Genomic DNA, 16,424 nt, shown 5'->3' on the forward strand with positions numbered 1-16,424 from the left:
ATTTCTCAGTTTCACACAGTCTCCAACATTTATAAACTGTGTATCTTTATACTTGAACGACATAAATACGTTACAGACTGGTTGATATCAGCCGGCTTTGACTGTAAATCCTGTCTGTAAACAGATTAAAGTGACGTACGGAGAACAAGATAAATGTGACGATAATCCTAAAATGTGACTTTAGAAAAAGTAAAGCAGCTCTTCAGAGTAAATCTTTAAGTGTAGGTAAGTGGTTTATGGGTGTATATAAAGAGGCTAAAGTCATTATGTGTGGTAGAAAGCTCATGGTCACGATGGGGAAACACTTCCACCTTTACGAGAACATTTCTAAAGTGAGTCCCTTTGAGGGGCCCCAGTATTACCTGGCCCCTCTATGGGCGTTTCACCTGCAGACCATCTTCATGGGCTTCGTCCTGTTCGCTGGAACGCCTCTAAACTTCATCGTTCTCTTCGTCACGCTCAAGTACAAGAAGCTCCGAGTCCCTCTCAACTACATCCTCGTCAACATCTCCCTCGCGGGATTCATCTTCGTCACCTTCTCCGTCAGTCAGGTGTTTGTTTCCACCATGAGGGGTTACTTCTTCATGGGTCACACCATGTGTGCCATGGAGTCGGCCATGGGCTCTATAGCAGGTAGGTAACATCAGCTCTGCTTCCTTTCCTTTCATAAATACACCTGTGTCTATTCAGCAGCAGGCAGGTAAACAAATGTTTTAAGACAGGTAACATCAGCAACAGGTAGATGAACAGATATTTTAAGACAGGTAACATCAGCAACAGGTAGGTGAACAGATGTTTTAAGACAGGTAACATCAGCAGCAGGTATATAAACAGATGTTTTAAACAGGTAACATCAGCAACAGGTAGGTGAACAGATGTTTTCAGACAGGTAACATCAGCAGCAGGCAGGTATACTGATGTTATATGACAGGTAACACCAGCAGCAGGTAGATAAACAGATGTTTTAAGACATGTAACATCAGCAGCAGGTAGGTAAACAGATGTTTTTAGACACGTAACATCAGCAGCAAGTAGGTAAACAGATGTTATATGTCACCAGATGTGCTGTGGAGTCTTCTGTGGGATCTATAGCAGTATGCGTTGTCTTTTCTCAGCCATATGTGAATAAAATCACCTGAGTGGTAGTTTGATTTGATCTCAGCATGTAAACACGTCGATAGTTGGTACAACTACTCTGTTTGATTGTCTTCTGTCCTCTGCAGGACTGGTGACGGCCTGGTCTTTGGCGGTCTTGTCTTTAGAGAGATACCTGGTCATCTGTAAACCGTTTGGAGCGTTTAAGTTCGACAGTAACCACGCTCTGGCTGCTGTCGCCTTCACCTGGGTCATGGGGATCGGCTGTGCCGTGCCGCCTTTCTTTGGCTGGAGCAGGTAGGTGACACTCCTGTAGGAGACGCTGACCTGATGTTTTCAACGTGAAAGTGTGAACGCTTCCCGTTTTTGGTTTTTAGGTACATCCCTGAAGGTCTGGGCTGCTCCTGTGGACCCGACTGGTACACTCACAACGAGGAGTTCAACTGCAGCAGCTACACAAACTTCCTGATGGTGACGTGCTTCATCGCTCCGATCACCATCATCATCTTCTCCTACTCTCAGTTACTGGGAGCTCTCAGAGCCGTGAGTCCAATCTAATCAATCAATCGACTAATCAGTTAATCAACCAACCAATCAATCAATCAATCAATCAATCAATCAATAAGTCAGTCAGTCAGTCAGTCAGTCATTCAACCAACCAATCAGTCAGTCAGTCATTCAACCAACCAATCAGTCAGTCAGTCAGTCAGCCAGCCAGCCAGACAGACAGACAATCAATCAATCAATCAATCAATCAACCAATCAATCAATCATCCATCATTGATTAAGGTCCTGGTCTTCTTTCCTGTGTCTCAGGTAGCAGCACAGCAGCAGGAGTCGGAATCCACCCAGAAGGCGGAGAAGGAAGTGTCGAGGATGATCGTGGTCATGGTGGGATCCTTCCTCACGTGTTACGGTCCGTACGCCCTCGCCGCTCTCTACTTCGCCTACTCTTCAGACGAGAACAAGGATTACCGACTCGTCACCATCCCGGCGTTTTTCTCCAAGAGCTCTTGTGTCTACAACCCGCTCATCTACGCCTTCCTGAACAAACAGGTGAGCAAGTAGTAGAAAGATAAGCAGGTTAACCCTAAAACAAACAGGTGAGCAAGTAGTAGAAAGATAAGCAGGTTAAACCTAAAACAAGCAGGTGAGCGGCTCGTAGACAGGTTAGCAGGTTAACCTGTTCGCTGGAGCTCTGCGTTTCATTGTGTGTCTTATTTCTCCGGCTGTACTCGGGTCAGACCTGATTAAATATACGTTATAATAACTTGTAGTTTTGTTTAGAGAAGATGTCTCAGATTGTGTCTGATGCTGTCGATGTGCGTCTCGCTGTGTTTCGTTGTGTGTCTTATTTCTCCGGATGTACTCGGGTCAGACCTGATTAAATAGACATTATAATAACTTGTATATACATGTAACTTGTTGTTGATGCTGTTGATGTGCGTCTCGCTGTGTTTCGTTGTGTTTCTTATTTCTCCGGCTGTACTCGGGTCAGACCTGATTAGAGGTCGTAATAAAATGCCGGTATCGTTGTTTTTCTCCCCAGTTTAATTCCTGCATCATGGAGACGGTCTTTGGAAAGAAAATGGACGAATCATCTGAAGTCTCTTCAAAGACTGAAGTCTCTTCAGTGTCCACAGCTTCTTAATGTCGGCATCAAAATAAAACCGAAGACAGAAGGACATTCAATCAACTTTACCTATAAAGACTTTTACAGGTCTTTTTTTGTCATTTCTGACAAGACAACATGTAAATATAACAAGGTTCTTGTGACGATATTTATTTGACTGTAGAACATCTTTGTTTAGACAAAAGGCAACATAAAAAATCTAATAAAAAATATTATTAAAAGTTTGTTGGTTCTGTTACTTTTACTTTTGGGAAATTTAGACTGTGTAATAATACAGCTCTTATATCAGCACTGAATATAGATTCAACTATTCACACTATTCATCATTAAAGGGTTCGTTCACTCAAAACAGACACAGCATTTTTAAATGTTTATTGATAAAGAGGCTGTAAAAGTCAAAGTACAGCATTTAGTCCAAAATATGAATGACTGACTTTCTGTCTGTGTGCGGATTCAAGACAAACTGGTGTAAATTAGCCTTACAGTGATATAAAATGTAGAGAAACAATTATTCTTCATGGCATTTCCAGAGCTTTTGACTTTGTTCTGAACTGTCCGACTATTTAGTCTTACAAATAAGTGCATAAATCATTCAGTGGAATCATAAACAGAAATGAAAGAAAACAGAAAATGTACAGATAAAAACTGGGGGAGGAGAGGTCAGTAAACTGATCACAGCAGCAGAAAAATAAACCTTTAACAAGAACAACGAACCAGAGAGAGGAGCAGAAACAAACCGAACATGGACGTAATATAAAGTCCTAAAGGTGGATATATTACAAAAAGATCAAACTATCCTGTCAAATCTGTTTTTGAAAGTAACACAAGTCTCAAAGTTTTAAATCCAGAACATGAGTAAGATCAGGTTTTGCCACTAGAACTCATCGTGTTCTAGTAAAGCGCTGCCGTAGTCCGTCACCTGGCTTCCAACAAACACCTCGTATTTGTCGAGGATTTCCTGTTTTGTGAGTTTTGCATCCTGAACAGAGACATAAAAAAACAGGTGTTAGACAGGTAAACGGGTAAAAATGAGCTCATCACCCTCTCTCTAAGACTGAGCTCCTCACCCTCTCTCTAACACTGAGCTCCTCACCCTCTCTCTAAGACTGAGCTCCTCACCCTCTCTCTAAGGCAGAGCTCCTCACCCTCTCTCTAAGGCTGAGCTCCTCATCTTCTCTCTAAGGCTGAGCTCCTCACCCTCTCTCTAAGACTGAGCTCCTCACCCTCTCTCTAAGACTGAGCTCCTCACCCTCTCTCTAAGGCTGAGCCCAGCCAACGTAGATCCATATCCCGCTCTATTTTATCCTCACTGGTGAACAAGACCCAGAGATACTTGAACTCCCTCTCTTGGTGCAAAGACTCACTCCCAACCTGGAGGAGCAGTCCACCGTTTCCTAGCAGAGAACCATGGCCTCAGACTTGGAGGTACTGACTCTCATCCCGACCGCTTCACACTCGGCTGCATACCGCACCAGTGCTGCTGAAGGTCACAGTTCAATGAAGCCAACAGATGAGCTGCTGTTTGGTGCATAAGAGATATATAAGAGAGAGGTGACCCTCTCGTTCTCTGGGGAGACCTCCAACACATTGGTGCTCAGCCGGGGGCTCGCGAGTATCCCCACACCCGCCCGGCACCTCTCACCCTGGGCAACTCTGTTTCTCTGTTTCTTCGGGCTGTGCCCCATCAGCCAAGGCCCGGCCACAAGACGCTCGCAGCTTGTCCGACTTGTGGATTAAAGTGAGTTAAACAGGTAGACGCAGTGCCCAGCGTATAAGCCTGGAGCTAGCTTTATTGGTGTTAAAGACCCACAACAACGAAGAGTGACAACAATGAAAGGTTTCCCTTCCAGATAGTGTCTCCATTTCTCCAGACTCCACACCACAGCCAGACATTCCCGTTCTGTCGTGGAGTAATTTTGCTCTGACCTTGTTAGAGAGCGGCTGCCATAAGCGATAACCTCTTCTCTAGAGGAAGTGTTCGATCTCTGAGCCAAAACTGCTCCTAGACCTGTAGAACTTGCATCGGTGTAGACGACAAATGTGTTACACATATCAGGGTGACCAAGGACAGGAGGAGAGGTCAGATGGTCTTTAAGACATTGAAATGCCTTCTGACACTCCTCTGACCACTTAAACACGACTCCTTTCTTTTTCAGCGCATTCAGGGGCTCCGCAATCATTGAAAAGTTAGGGACATAACGGTGGTACCATCCAGCCAGACCCAAAAACCTTTGAACTTCCTTGAGGTTTCTAGGCACAGGGTAGTCACAAAGTGCTTCTGTCTTTGCTGGATCTGCCTGCACTCCCTCCTTGCTCACTACATGACCCAGGAATTTAAGCTCGGGACAACAGAAGTGGCATTTCTTAATATTGAGTGTAAGGCCAGCCTGCTGGAGGCAATCAAACACTCGCTGGACGTCATGAAAGTGATTCTGGACGTCTTTGGAATAGATTATGATGTCATCCAAGTACACCATACAGCACTCTCCTAGGCAGCTCCTCAGCACTTGAGTCATTAGCCTTTGGAAGGTAGCTGGAGCTCCCTTCAAGCCGAAAGGCATAACCCGAAAATGGAATAATCCAAAACATGTGACGAATGCCGTGAGGTGCTGGCTTTCCGGGTCCATTTCTACCTGCCAATAACCACTGTTGAGATCTAAGGTGGTGAACACAGCTGAACCTGCCAGAGATTCAAGTATCTCAGAAATCGTTGGTAGAGGATAGGCATCTCCCTCGCTACGTTCATTAACACGGCGGAGATCAACACAAAATCGGGGTGTTCCACCATCTTTTCTAGGCACCACTACAATCGGGGATGCCCATGGTGAATGGGAAGGTACAATGATACCCTGTTGAAGCATCTCTTCGATCTGCTCCTTAACCATCTTCCGCTTTTGTAGGGGTAATCGATAGGGGCGCTGGGTAACCACAACATCACTGTTTAATTTGATTTTATGTTTCAGCACAGAGGTACGGCCTAAAGTGGTGGTGCAGACCCGCGGGTTGTTTAGCAAGAGTTGGTACAATTTCTCAGCCTCCCTCCCTGTTAAACCACTGTCTGCAACAGCAGTATGGAGCAGACTGGGTAAGTCATCACCTTTAGGAATACAAGCTAGGTTACACCAGTCATCACTAACGGCAGGCAAGAGCGGTAATGTAGGTGGTAAGGTAGTATACAAAGCAACACTGCTCACACTCAGAACACCCCAACAATCGCTAGGGCACAGGACAGGCTGGAAAGGGAAAACCCTGGTGGTGTCATCACCAGCAAAAGAGTATACCTTGTCCCGGACGTTGACCTGGAGCCCACTCATGCTCATAAAATCTAAACCAAGAACTAATGGATACACCAACACATCTGCATCCAGTACTGCGGTAGGTACGAACCAACTGTTACTATTATGGCTTCCTTCTACTTTCTATTCTAAGCCATATTTCTTTCGCCAAGAAAACGTGTCAACAAGGCATCTACTAAATAAAGTTGCGCTCATTCATGGGTTTACTCACGGTTAGATGTCCTTTCTGTCATTGGATGCATATGATTGATTTGCAGCCTTTGTGTGTGTGTGTGCGTGTGTGTTAAACTACATAAACCAACCCAAACAACCCAAAACAGGATATGCCGCGGCAACCCAAAGTAAAGTAAAAAGATTAACTTAAACTTTGTCTTATTGAAATGAACAAACTATATTAAAGCCCTTTAAAAAACTATTTCGGCTCTTGGCGTCCTTAAACAGCTGCGCTCTCCACAGCTGATACTAAATCAGGATGACGGCAACCGCATGACGGCATCAACTGGTGCCAAATTTATAAACAATTCAATGCTGTGGTTGGCCACATGGGGCAAAAATACCAATTACTATCAACATAATGTTTCTCTTATAATAAGGAATTCAACTACTCCTTTCTCAATATTTGGCTCCTACAGTTACCATGCATGCTGAACTCCAGCACTTTACATCCAATAGGATTTGCTTGCTGGCCATTCGCAAGATACATTGGTCCACCCTGCCATGATACAAGGAACTCCTTGGGGCCTTTGATCTTATTCCACAGACTCACATGCAATAAAGTGTAAGTAGCACCTGTGTCCACAAGCGCTTTCCCATGACGCTGACGTACCGTGATGGGCACAACCAACTGTTTTAGACTAGTGGGCGGGTGAGATGGAGATCCCACCACACTAGTAGACTTTTGCTTCTGGCGGTTCTTGGCTGCAGGCTGACTAGCAACAGTAGCCATGGAACCTTTTTTACTGGACTCTGAAGTCTGTTTTGACTCTGACTTTTGCTGTCCACTGTATTTTAAGCTACCTGGGAAGACATGAAACTGAGGGCAGAACCCTGGTGCATGCTCACCATGGCAACGCCAACACAAAACCATTTCAGGTCTCTTTATAACCTTCTTTTCAGTTGTACCATTAGCTTTGTGAGATTCGTTCAGAGTTCTCCTGTACCTTTTCTGGTTTTCATAATCTACTTCTATTTGACTCCCAATGCGGATCATCTCATCTATGGAGGTAACCCGTCCACGGAGCTGACATGCCAGAAAGGGATTCATAGCCTTCAATATTCTTTTTAAAATCTCATCATCTGTGGCCGAAGAGTGCCAACGTTTGATAAGTGCTTGAAAGGAGAAAACAAAGTCTCGTAGTGACTCATTTCTTCCTTGCACCCTGGTTCGAATCTGTTCTTCCAGAACATCAACATAGTCCTCGGGATGAAAAGATGATAGGAAAGCTCTCTGAAATTCCTCCCATGAATGGATTTTCTCCCTAACAGTCTCCCACCAATCACGTGCAGAACCATGCAATACACTTCTCATGGTCGCTAGGATCTCACCATGAGTAAGTGGTTTCAGAGACAGGAAGTCACTGCATCTTTGCAAATACACCAAAGGATCTTTCTCATCCTGAGGCCCGCCATAGCAAGGGAAAAACATCTTAATTGGAAGTTTGCCATCAGTCACTCTACAACCATCATCCTGGAAAATGTCACCCTTTGGAGCAGCAGCTCCTGAGCAATCTGAAGGAACTCCCACAGGACAGGAGGTAGGCAACAAAACCACATTTTTAACAACTGGAGAAACAGGATATGTGTGTGCTTGAGACGAAACTGCAACAGGTGTGACTGCTTCTTTAAGGACCAATTCCTCTCGCTTATGTATTGAATTGACCTGAGAATTGAGTGCACACTGTTGACGCACAAGAGACTCAAGGGTAGCCTGCACTGAACCCATCTGCTGTTGCAATGTATGCACCTCGGTCACCAGAAGTTGTACATCCTTGTTTTCAGTGACCGCGGATGTAATGGAGGTCATCAAGTTTTGACGGTCAGTATTCAGGGACTCTTGGAACTCAGACTGTGTTTGTTGTGCATTCCACTGAATGGCATTTATGCACTTTGAACCAAAATCCCTTACTTCTGCGAGCAAATGGTTACTTGCTTTCTCCACCACATTTGTTATGAGAGTAGTACACATTTTTAGAGCTTTATCGATGGGTATGCCCTTTGAAATGTTTGACAGCCACTCACGCTGCCAATCCACTGTATTTTTAAACACAAGTTTCATCGACTCTACAGCATTAGCAAAAATGACTAAATCCGAATCTGAGTGTTCCTGGGTGGGAGGAGCTACAGGAACTGGGGATGAAGGCAGAAGTAATAAGCCCTCTAAAGCCAAAAGAGGATGAGTGTCCACAGACAATTGTGGTTCTACTGGAGCATCTACCCATCCCTTTTCATCATCATCATCATCCAGCACGTGCACCTCCTGCCCAACTACAGGCATATCCAAGCTAACATTTAGAGAAAGCTCGGATTCCAATTCCGCAAGCGACGGTTCAAATGCGGTCATTGTAATGTCTGGATCTTCCCAAGACATGATGGATAGTCACTAGTAATTATTTGGACTAATAGTCAAGCTACACTCCACATACACATTTCAGAAATATACACTCAAATACACTTGCTAAATAGATATCAGAAGATGGGACACAAAACTAAATCTCTTTATTGAAAGATTATGCTTTGTGTTACGTGTCCTTCGTGGTTGCCAATTATGTGGCGGTACTGAGTTCCCCAGACTTTAGTTGTCAGTCAGAAGACTGAAAAACAGTTCCCATCCACATAATATAAAATAAAATGCCTTCTTAATAATAATAATGAACAAATGCCTCTTCGCTAATGAACAAATGCCTCTATATCAACAAACAATTAAGGAAACTGAAATATTGGTTTGTGGTTTTCCCTTTACCCTCCTTTAAAGTTTTCCCAAATAAAATACACTAAAAGAAATGGGTATAAAGGGTTTCATTGAAAATCAACAAATGAATAGAATACAAAAATACACCCTGCAGGCGTTTAGGCTATTGTAAGGCAAGCCAGATCGCTGCACAAATAGTACCTAAACATCCCAGTGCAGGTAACCCAATTGGTTGGCACTTAACTTGTTTCCCCAACTAGGAGTCAACACTCTCAACAAACAAAACACAAAGATCACAGAATCCCAAAAGGGCCCAAAACAGACCAGAGTTTCTGGTAAAGCTGATAACACATGTTGCATTGAGTGAAGGAGAGATCAGAATGACCCTGGGTGTGCAGTTTCCCTCCTCTTTTAAGCCCTACAGAAAGGGCGTCGTTACACCCTGATTGGCCAAGAGGGGAATGCACCAAGCTGCTCTCAACTATCATTTAAGAGCCAGTCCCCACACCCTGCGCAACAGGTGAACTGAATAACCCTCTAATCACTCAGCAACTCAACCAAAAAAACACCAGGGAAAAGGGAAACAACAGCAAACACCAGAGAATTGGCAGCTGCCACAATATGAAGTGGTGAATAACGTAAACACATCCCACCTTGTTGGCGTCAGACTCTTTCATAAGGTGTTTGGCCTCATTGTCAGCGAGGGGTTCATCAGTGGGAAGAATCCAGGCCAGAACCTCTTGTTTGTCCATCTTTCCATCTTTGTTTTTGTCTTTCTGCTCTTTAAAATCCTGACGCTCTGACCCCAACCAGTCTGGTTCTGGTTCTCCCTCCTGTGGAGTGTAGAGGTCATCTACAGACGAGTTAACGAGAGCCTCGATTAGAGCAGAAACCTTATCAGTCACACTGAGCAGTGATCCCTTAAACTCATCATGGACATCATTCACACTGAGCAGTTATCCCTTAAACTCATCATGGACATCATTCACACTGAGGAGTGATCCCTTAAACTCATCATGGACATCATTCTCACTGAGCAATGTAATGATCCTTTAGACACATCTGTAAATCTTTACCAACAGTGAACAAACCAGTAGAAGCTTTAATTAAGCTACAATGTGAACAGCCAAACTCTACTCCACCCATCTTCACCTCCTCCACCTCCTCCACACTCCTTCTCAAAATTAACTGCTGTCTCCTCCACCCAGGACCATAACTTGAATAAATGTTCTTACCAATGTACTCCTTCATGTCGATGAAACCGTCTCCGTTCGCGTCAATTTCCTCGAGCGTTTCCTGTGAAAGTCAGCGGACACATGATGTCAGGGAAAAGCCAGGTGAAAGCACAAACGTCATATTAAATCACTCTATTTCCTCATTCACAACATCTCTTACTAAAAGGCAGGAAAAGGGTATTCAATATATTTGGGGTCCCAAGGTGTAGAACAAAGCGCTACAGGAACAGATTTATTCCAGCTGCAATTGTTCATTTAAATAAGTCCTAGCAGCTTTTGCACATATTTATGGAAAGTTTATCCCTTTTCTCATTTATTGTGTCTTTTTTGTCCTGATATTCCAGTGTCTTTTTTTTCTTTATATTGTTCTTGTGGCATTCTTTTTGCTGGGTTCTGATCCCAGTAAGCCTTTGAGTACTCCTTGTCATGTTTTTGGTATGTCTGTCTCTTGTCTGTGCTCTACCTTATTGTCAATACGGATGTCATCCTCTTAATTTGCAAAACAAATCTACCTATGGGAACAAATAAAGTCACCTGAACCTGAACCACCTGAACCTCAGTCACATCACATAACGTCATTGACATCATGTCAGTGACATCATGTCAGTGACATCATGTCAGTGACTTCACGTCAGTGACATCACCTCAGTGACATCACCTCAGTGACATTACCTCAGTGATATCACTCTTACCTCCGCCAAAACGTTGTGCATGGAGTCGAATTCTTCAGGATAAAGAAAAGCTCCAAGCTCTTCTTTGTCTAATTTCACATCTCCATTTCTGTCTGCGGCTTTGAAACGTCTCTCGTCCTTCACCATCATGTCAGTGTAGTTAAATTCACCGTCAGAGGGCTCATCTAGTAGAGGTAATCAATCAGACACTCAGTCAGAGAGCCAATCAATTCAAGTGACTTATTAATAGCAGACTGTTGATTTGAATGTGACTTATTAATAGCCGACTGTTGATGTGAATGTGACTTATTAATAGCAGACTGTTGATGTGAATGTGACTTATTAATAGCAGACTGTTGATGTGAATGTGACTTATTAATAGCAGACTGTTGATGTAAATGTGACTGATTAATAATAGACTGATGTGAATGTGTCTTATTAATAACAGATTGATGTGAATGTGCCTTATTAATAGCAGACTGTTGATGTGAATGTGACTTATTAATAACAGACTGATGTGAATGTGTCTTATTAATAACAGACTGATGTGAATGTGTCTTATTAATAACAGATTGATGTGAATGTGACTTATTAATAGCAGACTGTTGATGTGAATGTGACTTATTAATAGCAGATTGATGTGAATGTGACTTATTAATAGCAGACTGATGTGAATGTGACTTATTAATAGCAGACTGTTGATGTGAATGTGACTTATTAATAGCAGACTGATGTGAATGTGACTTATTAATAGCAGACTGTTGATGTGAATGTGACTTATTAATAACAGACTGATGTGAATGTGACTTATTAATAGCAGACTCTTTACCCAGATGACCGGCGAACGTGACCTTCTTATACTCCTCCCAGTTGATCACACCGTCCTTGTTCGCATCAAGGTCTTCATACTGTGTCTCCACGCCGCTATAAACTTGTTTCAACTGAGCCGCTCTGATCCAAACCCTCATCTCCTCTTCGGTGATGTAACCGTCTTTGTTAGTGTCGATTTTGTCCACGATGATGCTGCACACAGACACACAGCGTTATTTTAGTCTGAAGACAAACGTCCACCTGATCATCATTACTCTAGAAGTAGTGTGTTGATGAGCTCTGTCACTGAAACGTCTCACACTCACATTGACTGAGTGAAAAGACGAATAGATTTCTAGTAAACCATCGTTAAAATGTTCCTTCTTTGTTTCAAAGTCAGTACATCTGTTGGCTCAGACTTATTTCAGGAGTCTTTGTGTCCCTAAATGAACTGAATCATTTCAATAAACTTAAATAAACTTTATTCAGTGTGAAAACTATTCCAAACTGCCTGAACTTGTGGAACCAGTTGTGGATGTTTCCACAAGGAACCAGGAAATAAAAACCACAGGATTTCCAGTTGAGTTAACACGTTGACAGGAAGACACACCTGCAGCACACAGGTGACACCTGCAGGTGCAAAGGTTAGAGAGCATACAGGGTTTCTATAGGAGTATATAACATTAAAGATGAAGGAACTCACCCGAGCCTCCGTTTGCTCTCCTGTGGCGGCAGCTTGTCAAAGGTTTTGGCCTGCTCTTTACCTAGAAAAGCTTCGTGGTCATATTCGTGGTCTTTCTCGTCGTCGTGATCGAGGTTGCTGAGAGGTACTTCCTCGTGAACTCGACCCTTCTCTGTGGGTTTAGAGCTGCCGTAGACGACGCAGAGGACGAAACACATCAGGAACGGTCGGATCATCCTGACAAACTGACAGAGACGGATATTATTAACAACACATAGAAACATATATTATATATATATTATATATAGAAACATCTCTGACCTCCATAGAGACACAATCATAAATTAATTAATATATATACACACACACAACAGTGATGGAGAGTAACTAAGTACATTTACTCAAGTACTGTACAATTTAGAGATACTTCAGTATAAGTAGAGGGAAGTATTGTACTTTTTACTGCACTACATTTATCTGACTGTTTCAGTGACTTTAAGATTCAAGAAAATAAACGACCAGCTTATAAAATATGTTTGAATATTAAAATAGCCAACAATATATGAATTATTTTAAACTCAATTAGTTACAACATTTAAATGCTACTTACATATTAAAACATCTAATAATACAATCAAACACTGACAGAATTCATATTACATAATGAGTACGTCTACTTTAGATACTCTAAGAACGTTTTATTGATAGTACTTATGTACTTTTACTTCAGTCATACTTTTTTCACAGTATTGATACTTCTACTAAAGTGATTGATCTGAGTACATCCAGTACTACTGATCGTATTGAGTTACTTTACTACTTTACTACATTACGTTACATTGTAGAGAAAATCATCATACTGTGTATATATATATATATATATATATAATGTAAAATAATCTCCCTGTCTGCTCTCTTAATATTCTCTTAACATGTAACATGTGATTTATATATTAACTCGTATTATTTGTCTTGTTTATCTCTGTTTGTTATTTGTATGATAACTTTTAAACTGTCATAACGCATTTCACTCTGATGTATCTGCATCCCTTACCTGTGTGCACTTGGTCTCTTCACCTGGTCTCTTCACCTGGACTCTTCACCTGGTCTCACCTGGACTCTCGCTTTGCTTCTCCCTCCCGGTGCTTCTCTCTCCTCTTGGCCGACCATCACACACTCCGGCCCCGCAGAACCGTCTCCGTGCTGCCGCAGCCAATCCGAAGCCTTCTGGAACACTTCTCCTGATTCGATTGGTCCACTTCAGCAGGCGCCCTTTGGTTGCTGACGTCAGAGGGCTCGGTCATCGCACTCGCTTGTCATTGGCTGTTTGCAGCGGCAGCAGAGAGCGCGTCCTGCCACGTCCTCACACATTAAACACCATCACACCATGATTCATTTTCACTAACTGGAGAACGAGTTAGTCCTGAAGATAATAATAATAATAATTATTATAATTATTGATCCTCTGTGCTCACCTTAAACTGAACTGGTCAGAAACTGTTAAATTAGTTCTGATAAAACCAAATAACCCTCATATCTGCCCTTAATTATCCCTAATAATCAGCTTCATCAAGATAAAATATCAGTGTTTCCCGCTGGGTTCAGTTGATAAATGATGGGTCACTGTGATGTCAGGAGCTGCAGGTGAAAAGAGGCGGCAGGTGAGTCCAGGTGAGTCCGGTCTGACCCATCTGTACTTTACTGGAGGCTGGTGAGGGAGGAGGAGAACCGACCATTTTATTTAGTTATTTCTATTATGTTGCACTTGCACGTCCATTTCATGTTTATATGTCATATGGGGCAGGGCGAGGCATAAATTACATGGGATTCAGATATTTTTCATTTTTATTCTGTAAATCCTTTAATCTGGAAAGAACTTTGCTCTTAAGTTTGACAAGTGTTATTTATTATTATTATTATTATTATTATTATCATTATTATTATTAATAATGACGGACGGTAGAACACTACACGCTAACAAACGGTAGAAAACGACACGCTAACAGATGGTAGAACATTAGACACTAACAGACGGTAGAACACTACACGCTAACAGACGGTAGAACACTACACGCTAACAGACGGTAGAACACGACGCGCTAACAGAGGGTAGAACACTAGACACTAACAGACGGTAGAACACTACACGCTAACAGACGGTAGAACACGACACGCTAACAGAGGGTAGAACACTAGACGCTAACAGACGGTAGAACACGACGCGCTAACAGAGGGTAGAACACTAGACACTAACAGACGGTAGAACACTACACGCTAACAGACGGTAGAACACGACACGCTAACAGAGGGTAGAACACTAGACGCTAACAGACGGTAGAACACGACGCGCTAACAGAGGGTAGAACACTAGACGCTAACAGACGGTAGAACACGACACGCTAACAGAGGGTAGAACACTAGACGCTAACAGACGGTAGAACACGACGCGCTAACAGGGTAGAACACAAGACGCTAACAGACGGTAGAACACTAGACGCTAACAGACGGTAGAACACGACGCGCTAACAGAGGGTAGAACACTAGACGCTAACAGACGGTACAACACTAGACGCTAACAGACGGTAGAACACTAGACACTAACAGACGGTAGAACACGACGCGCTAACAGAGGGTAGAACACTAGACGCTAACAGACGGTAGAACACGACGCGCTAACAGACGGTAGAACACGACACGCTAACAGAGGGTAGAACACTAGACGCTAACAGACGGTAGAACACGACGCGCTAACAGACGGTAGAACACGACACGCTAACAGAGGGTAGAACACTAGACGCTAACAGACGGTACAACACTAGACGCTAACAGACGGTAGAACACGACGCGCTAACAGAGGGTAGAACACTAGACGCTAACAGACGTACAACACTAGACGCTAACAGACGATAGAACACTAGACACTAACAGACGTTAGAACACTACACACTAACAGACGGTAGGACGCTACACGCTAACAGACGGTAGAACGCTAGACACTAACAGACGTTAGAACACTAGACACTAACAGACGGTAGAACACTACACGCTAACAGACGGTGAAAACACTACACAATAACAGACGGTAGAACACTACACACTATCAGATAGTAGAACATAACACGCTAACAGAGGGTAGAACACGACACACTAACAGACGGTAGAACACGACACGCTAACAGACGGTAGAACACTAGACGCTAACAGACGGTAGAACACTAGACACTAACAGACGGTAGAACACTAGACACTAACAGACGTTAGAACACTAGACACTAACAGACGGTAGAACACTACACGCTAACAGACGGTGAAAACACTACACACTATCAGACAGTAGAACATAACACGCTAACAGACGGTAGAACATTACACGCTAACAGACGGTAGAACACGACACGCTAACAGACGGTAGAACACTAGACACTAACAGACGGTAGAACACTAGACGCTAACAGACGGTAGAACACTAGACGCTAACAGACGGTAGAACACTAGACACTAACAGACGGTAGAACACGACACGCTAACAGACGGTAGAACATTATACACTAACAGATGGTAGAACACTAACAGACGGTAGAACATTATACACTAACAGACAGTAGAACTCTACACGCTTACAGACGGTAGAACATTAGACACTTACAGACGGTAGAACACTTACAGATGGTAGAACACTAACAGACAGTAGAATATTAGACACTAATAGCTGGTAGAACACTAAGAGACGCTAGAACACTAACAGACGGTAGAACACTAACAGATGGTAGAACACTAACAGACGGTAGAACACTAACAGATGGTAGAACACTAACAGACGGTAGAACATTATACACTAACAGACGGTAGAACACTAACAGACAGTAGAACATTAGACACTAATAGATGGTAGAACACTAAGAGACGGTAGAACACTAACACGGTAGAACACTAACAGATGGTAGAACACTAACAGACGGTAGAACATTACACACTAACAGACAGTAAAACACGACACGCTAACAGACGGTAGAAAATTATACACTAACAGACGGTAGAACACTAACAGACAGTAGAACATTAGACACTCACAGGCGGTAGAACACTAACAGATG

At 42.9% G+C, this 16,424-nt stretch overlaps 2 protein-coding genes across 2 annotated transcripts; one reads left to right on the forward strand and one right to left on the reverse strand.

Annotated features, from left to right (window-relative positions):
* Window positions 1-213: 213 nt before the first annotated feature.
* Window positions 214-2,907, forward strand: opn1sw1 (opsin 1 (cone pigments), short-wave-sensitive 1). Its single transcript, XM_074624851.1, has 5 exons — window positions 214-633; window positions 1,224-1,392; window positions 1,473-1,638; window positions 1,912-2,151; window positions 2,645-2,907. Exons 1-5 carry the CDS (start codon window positions 237-239, stop codon window positions 2,744-2,746), a joined length of 1,074 nt encoding a protein of 357 aa, XP_074480952.1. The 5' UTR covers window positions 214-236; the 3' UTR covers window positions 2,747-2,907.
* A 178-nt stretch (window positions 2,908-3,085) lies between these two features.
* calua (calumenin a) lies at window positions 3,086-13,550 on the reverse strand. Its single transcript, XM_074624852.1, has 7 exons — window positions 13,385-13,550; window positions 12,352-12,575; window positions 11,668-11,861; window positions 10,860-11,023; window positions 10,168-10,228; window positions 9,586-9,785; window positions 3,086-3,707 (listed from the first exon to the last, which is right to left on the reverse strand). The coding sequence occupies exons 2-7, from the start codon at window positions 12,564-12,566 to the stop codon at window positions 3,603-3,605; spliced, it is 939 nt and encodes a 312-aa protein (XP_074480953.1). The 5' UTR covers window positions 12,567-12,575; window positions 13,385-13,550; the 3' UTR covers window positions 3,086-3,602.
* Window positions 13,551-16,424: the final 2,874 nt, after the last annotated feature.

This window comes from Sebastes fasciatus, chromosome 23, assembly GCF_043250625.1.
Source record: "Sebastes fasciatus isolate fSebFas1 chromosome 23, fSebFas1.pri, whole genome shotgun sequence".
NCBI classification, from domain to species: domain Eukaryota; kingdom Metazoa; phylum Chordata; class Actinopteri; order Perciformes; family Sebastidae; genus Sebastes; species Sebastes fasciatus.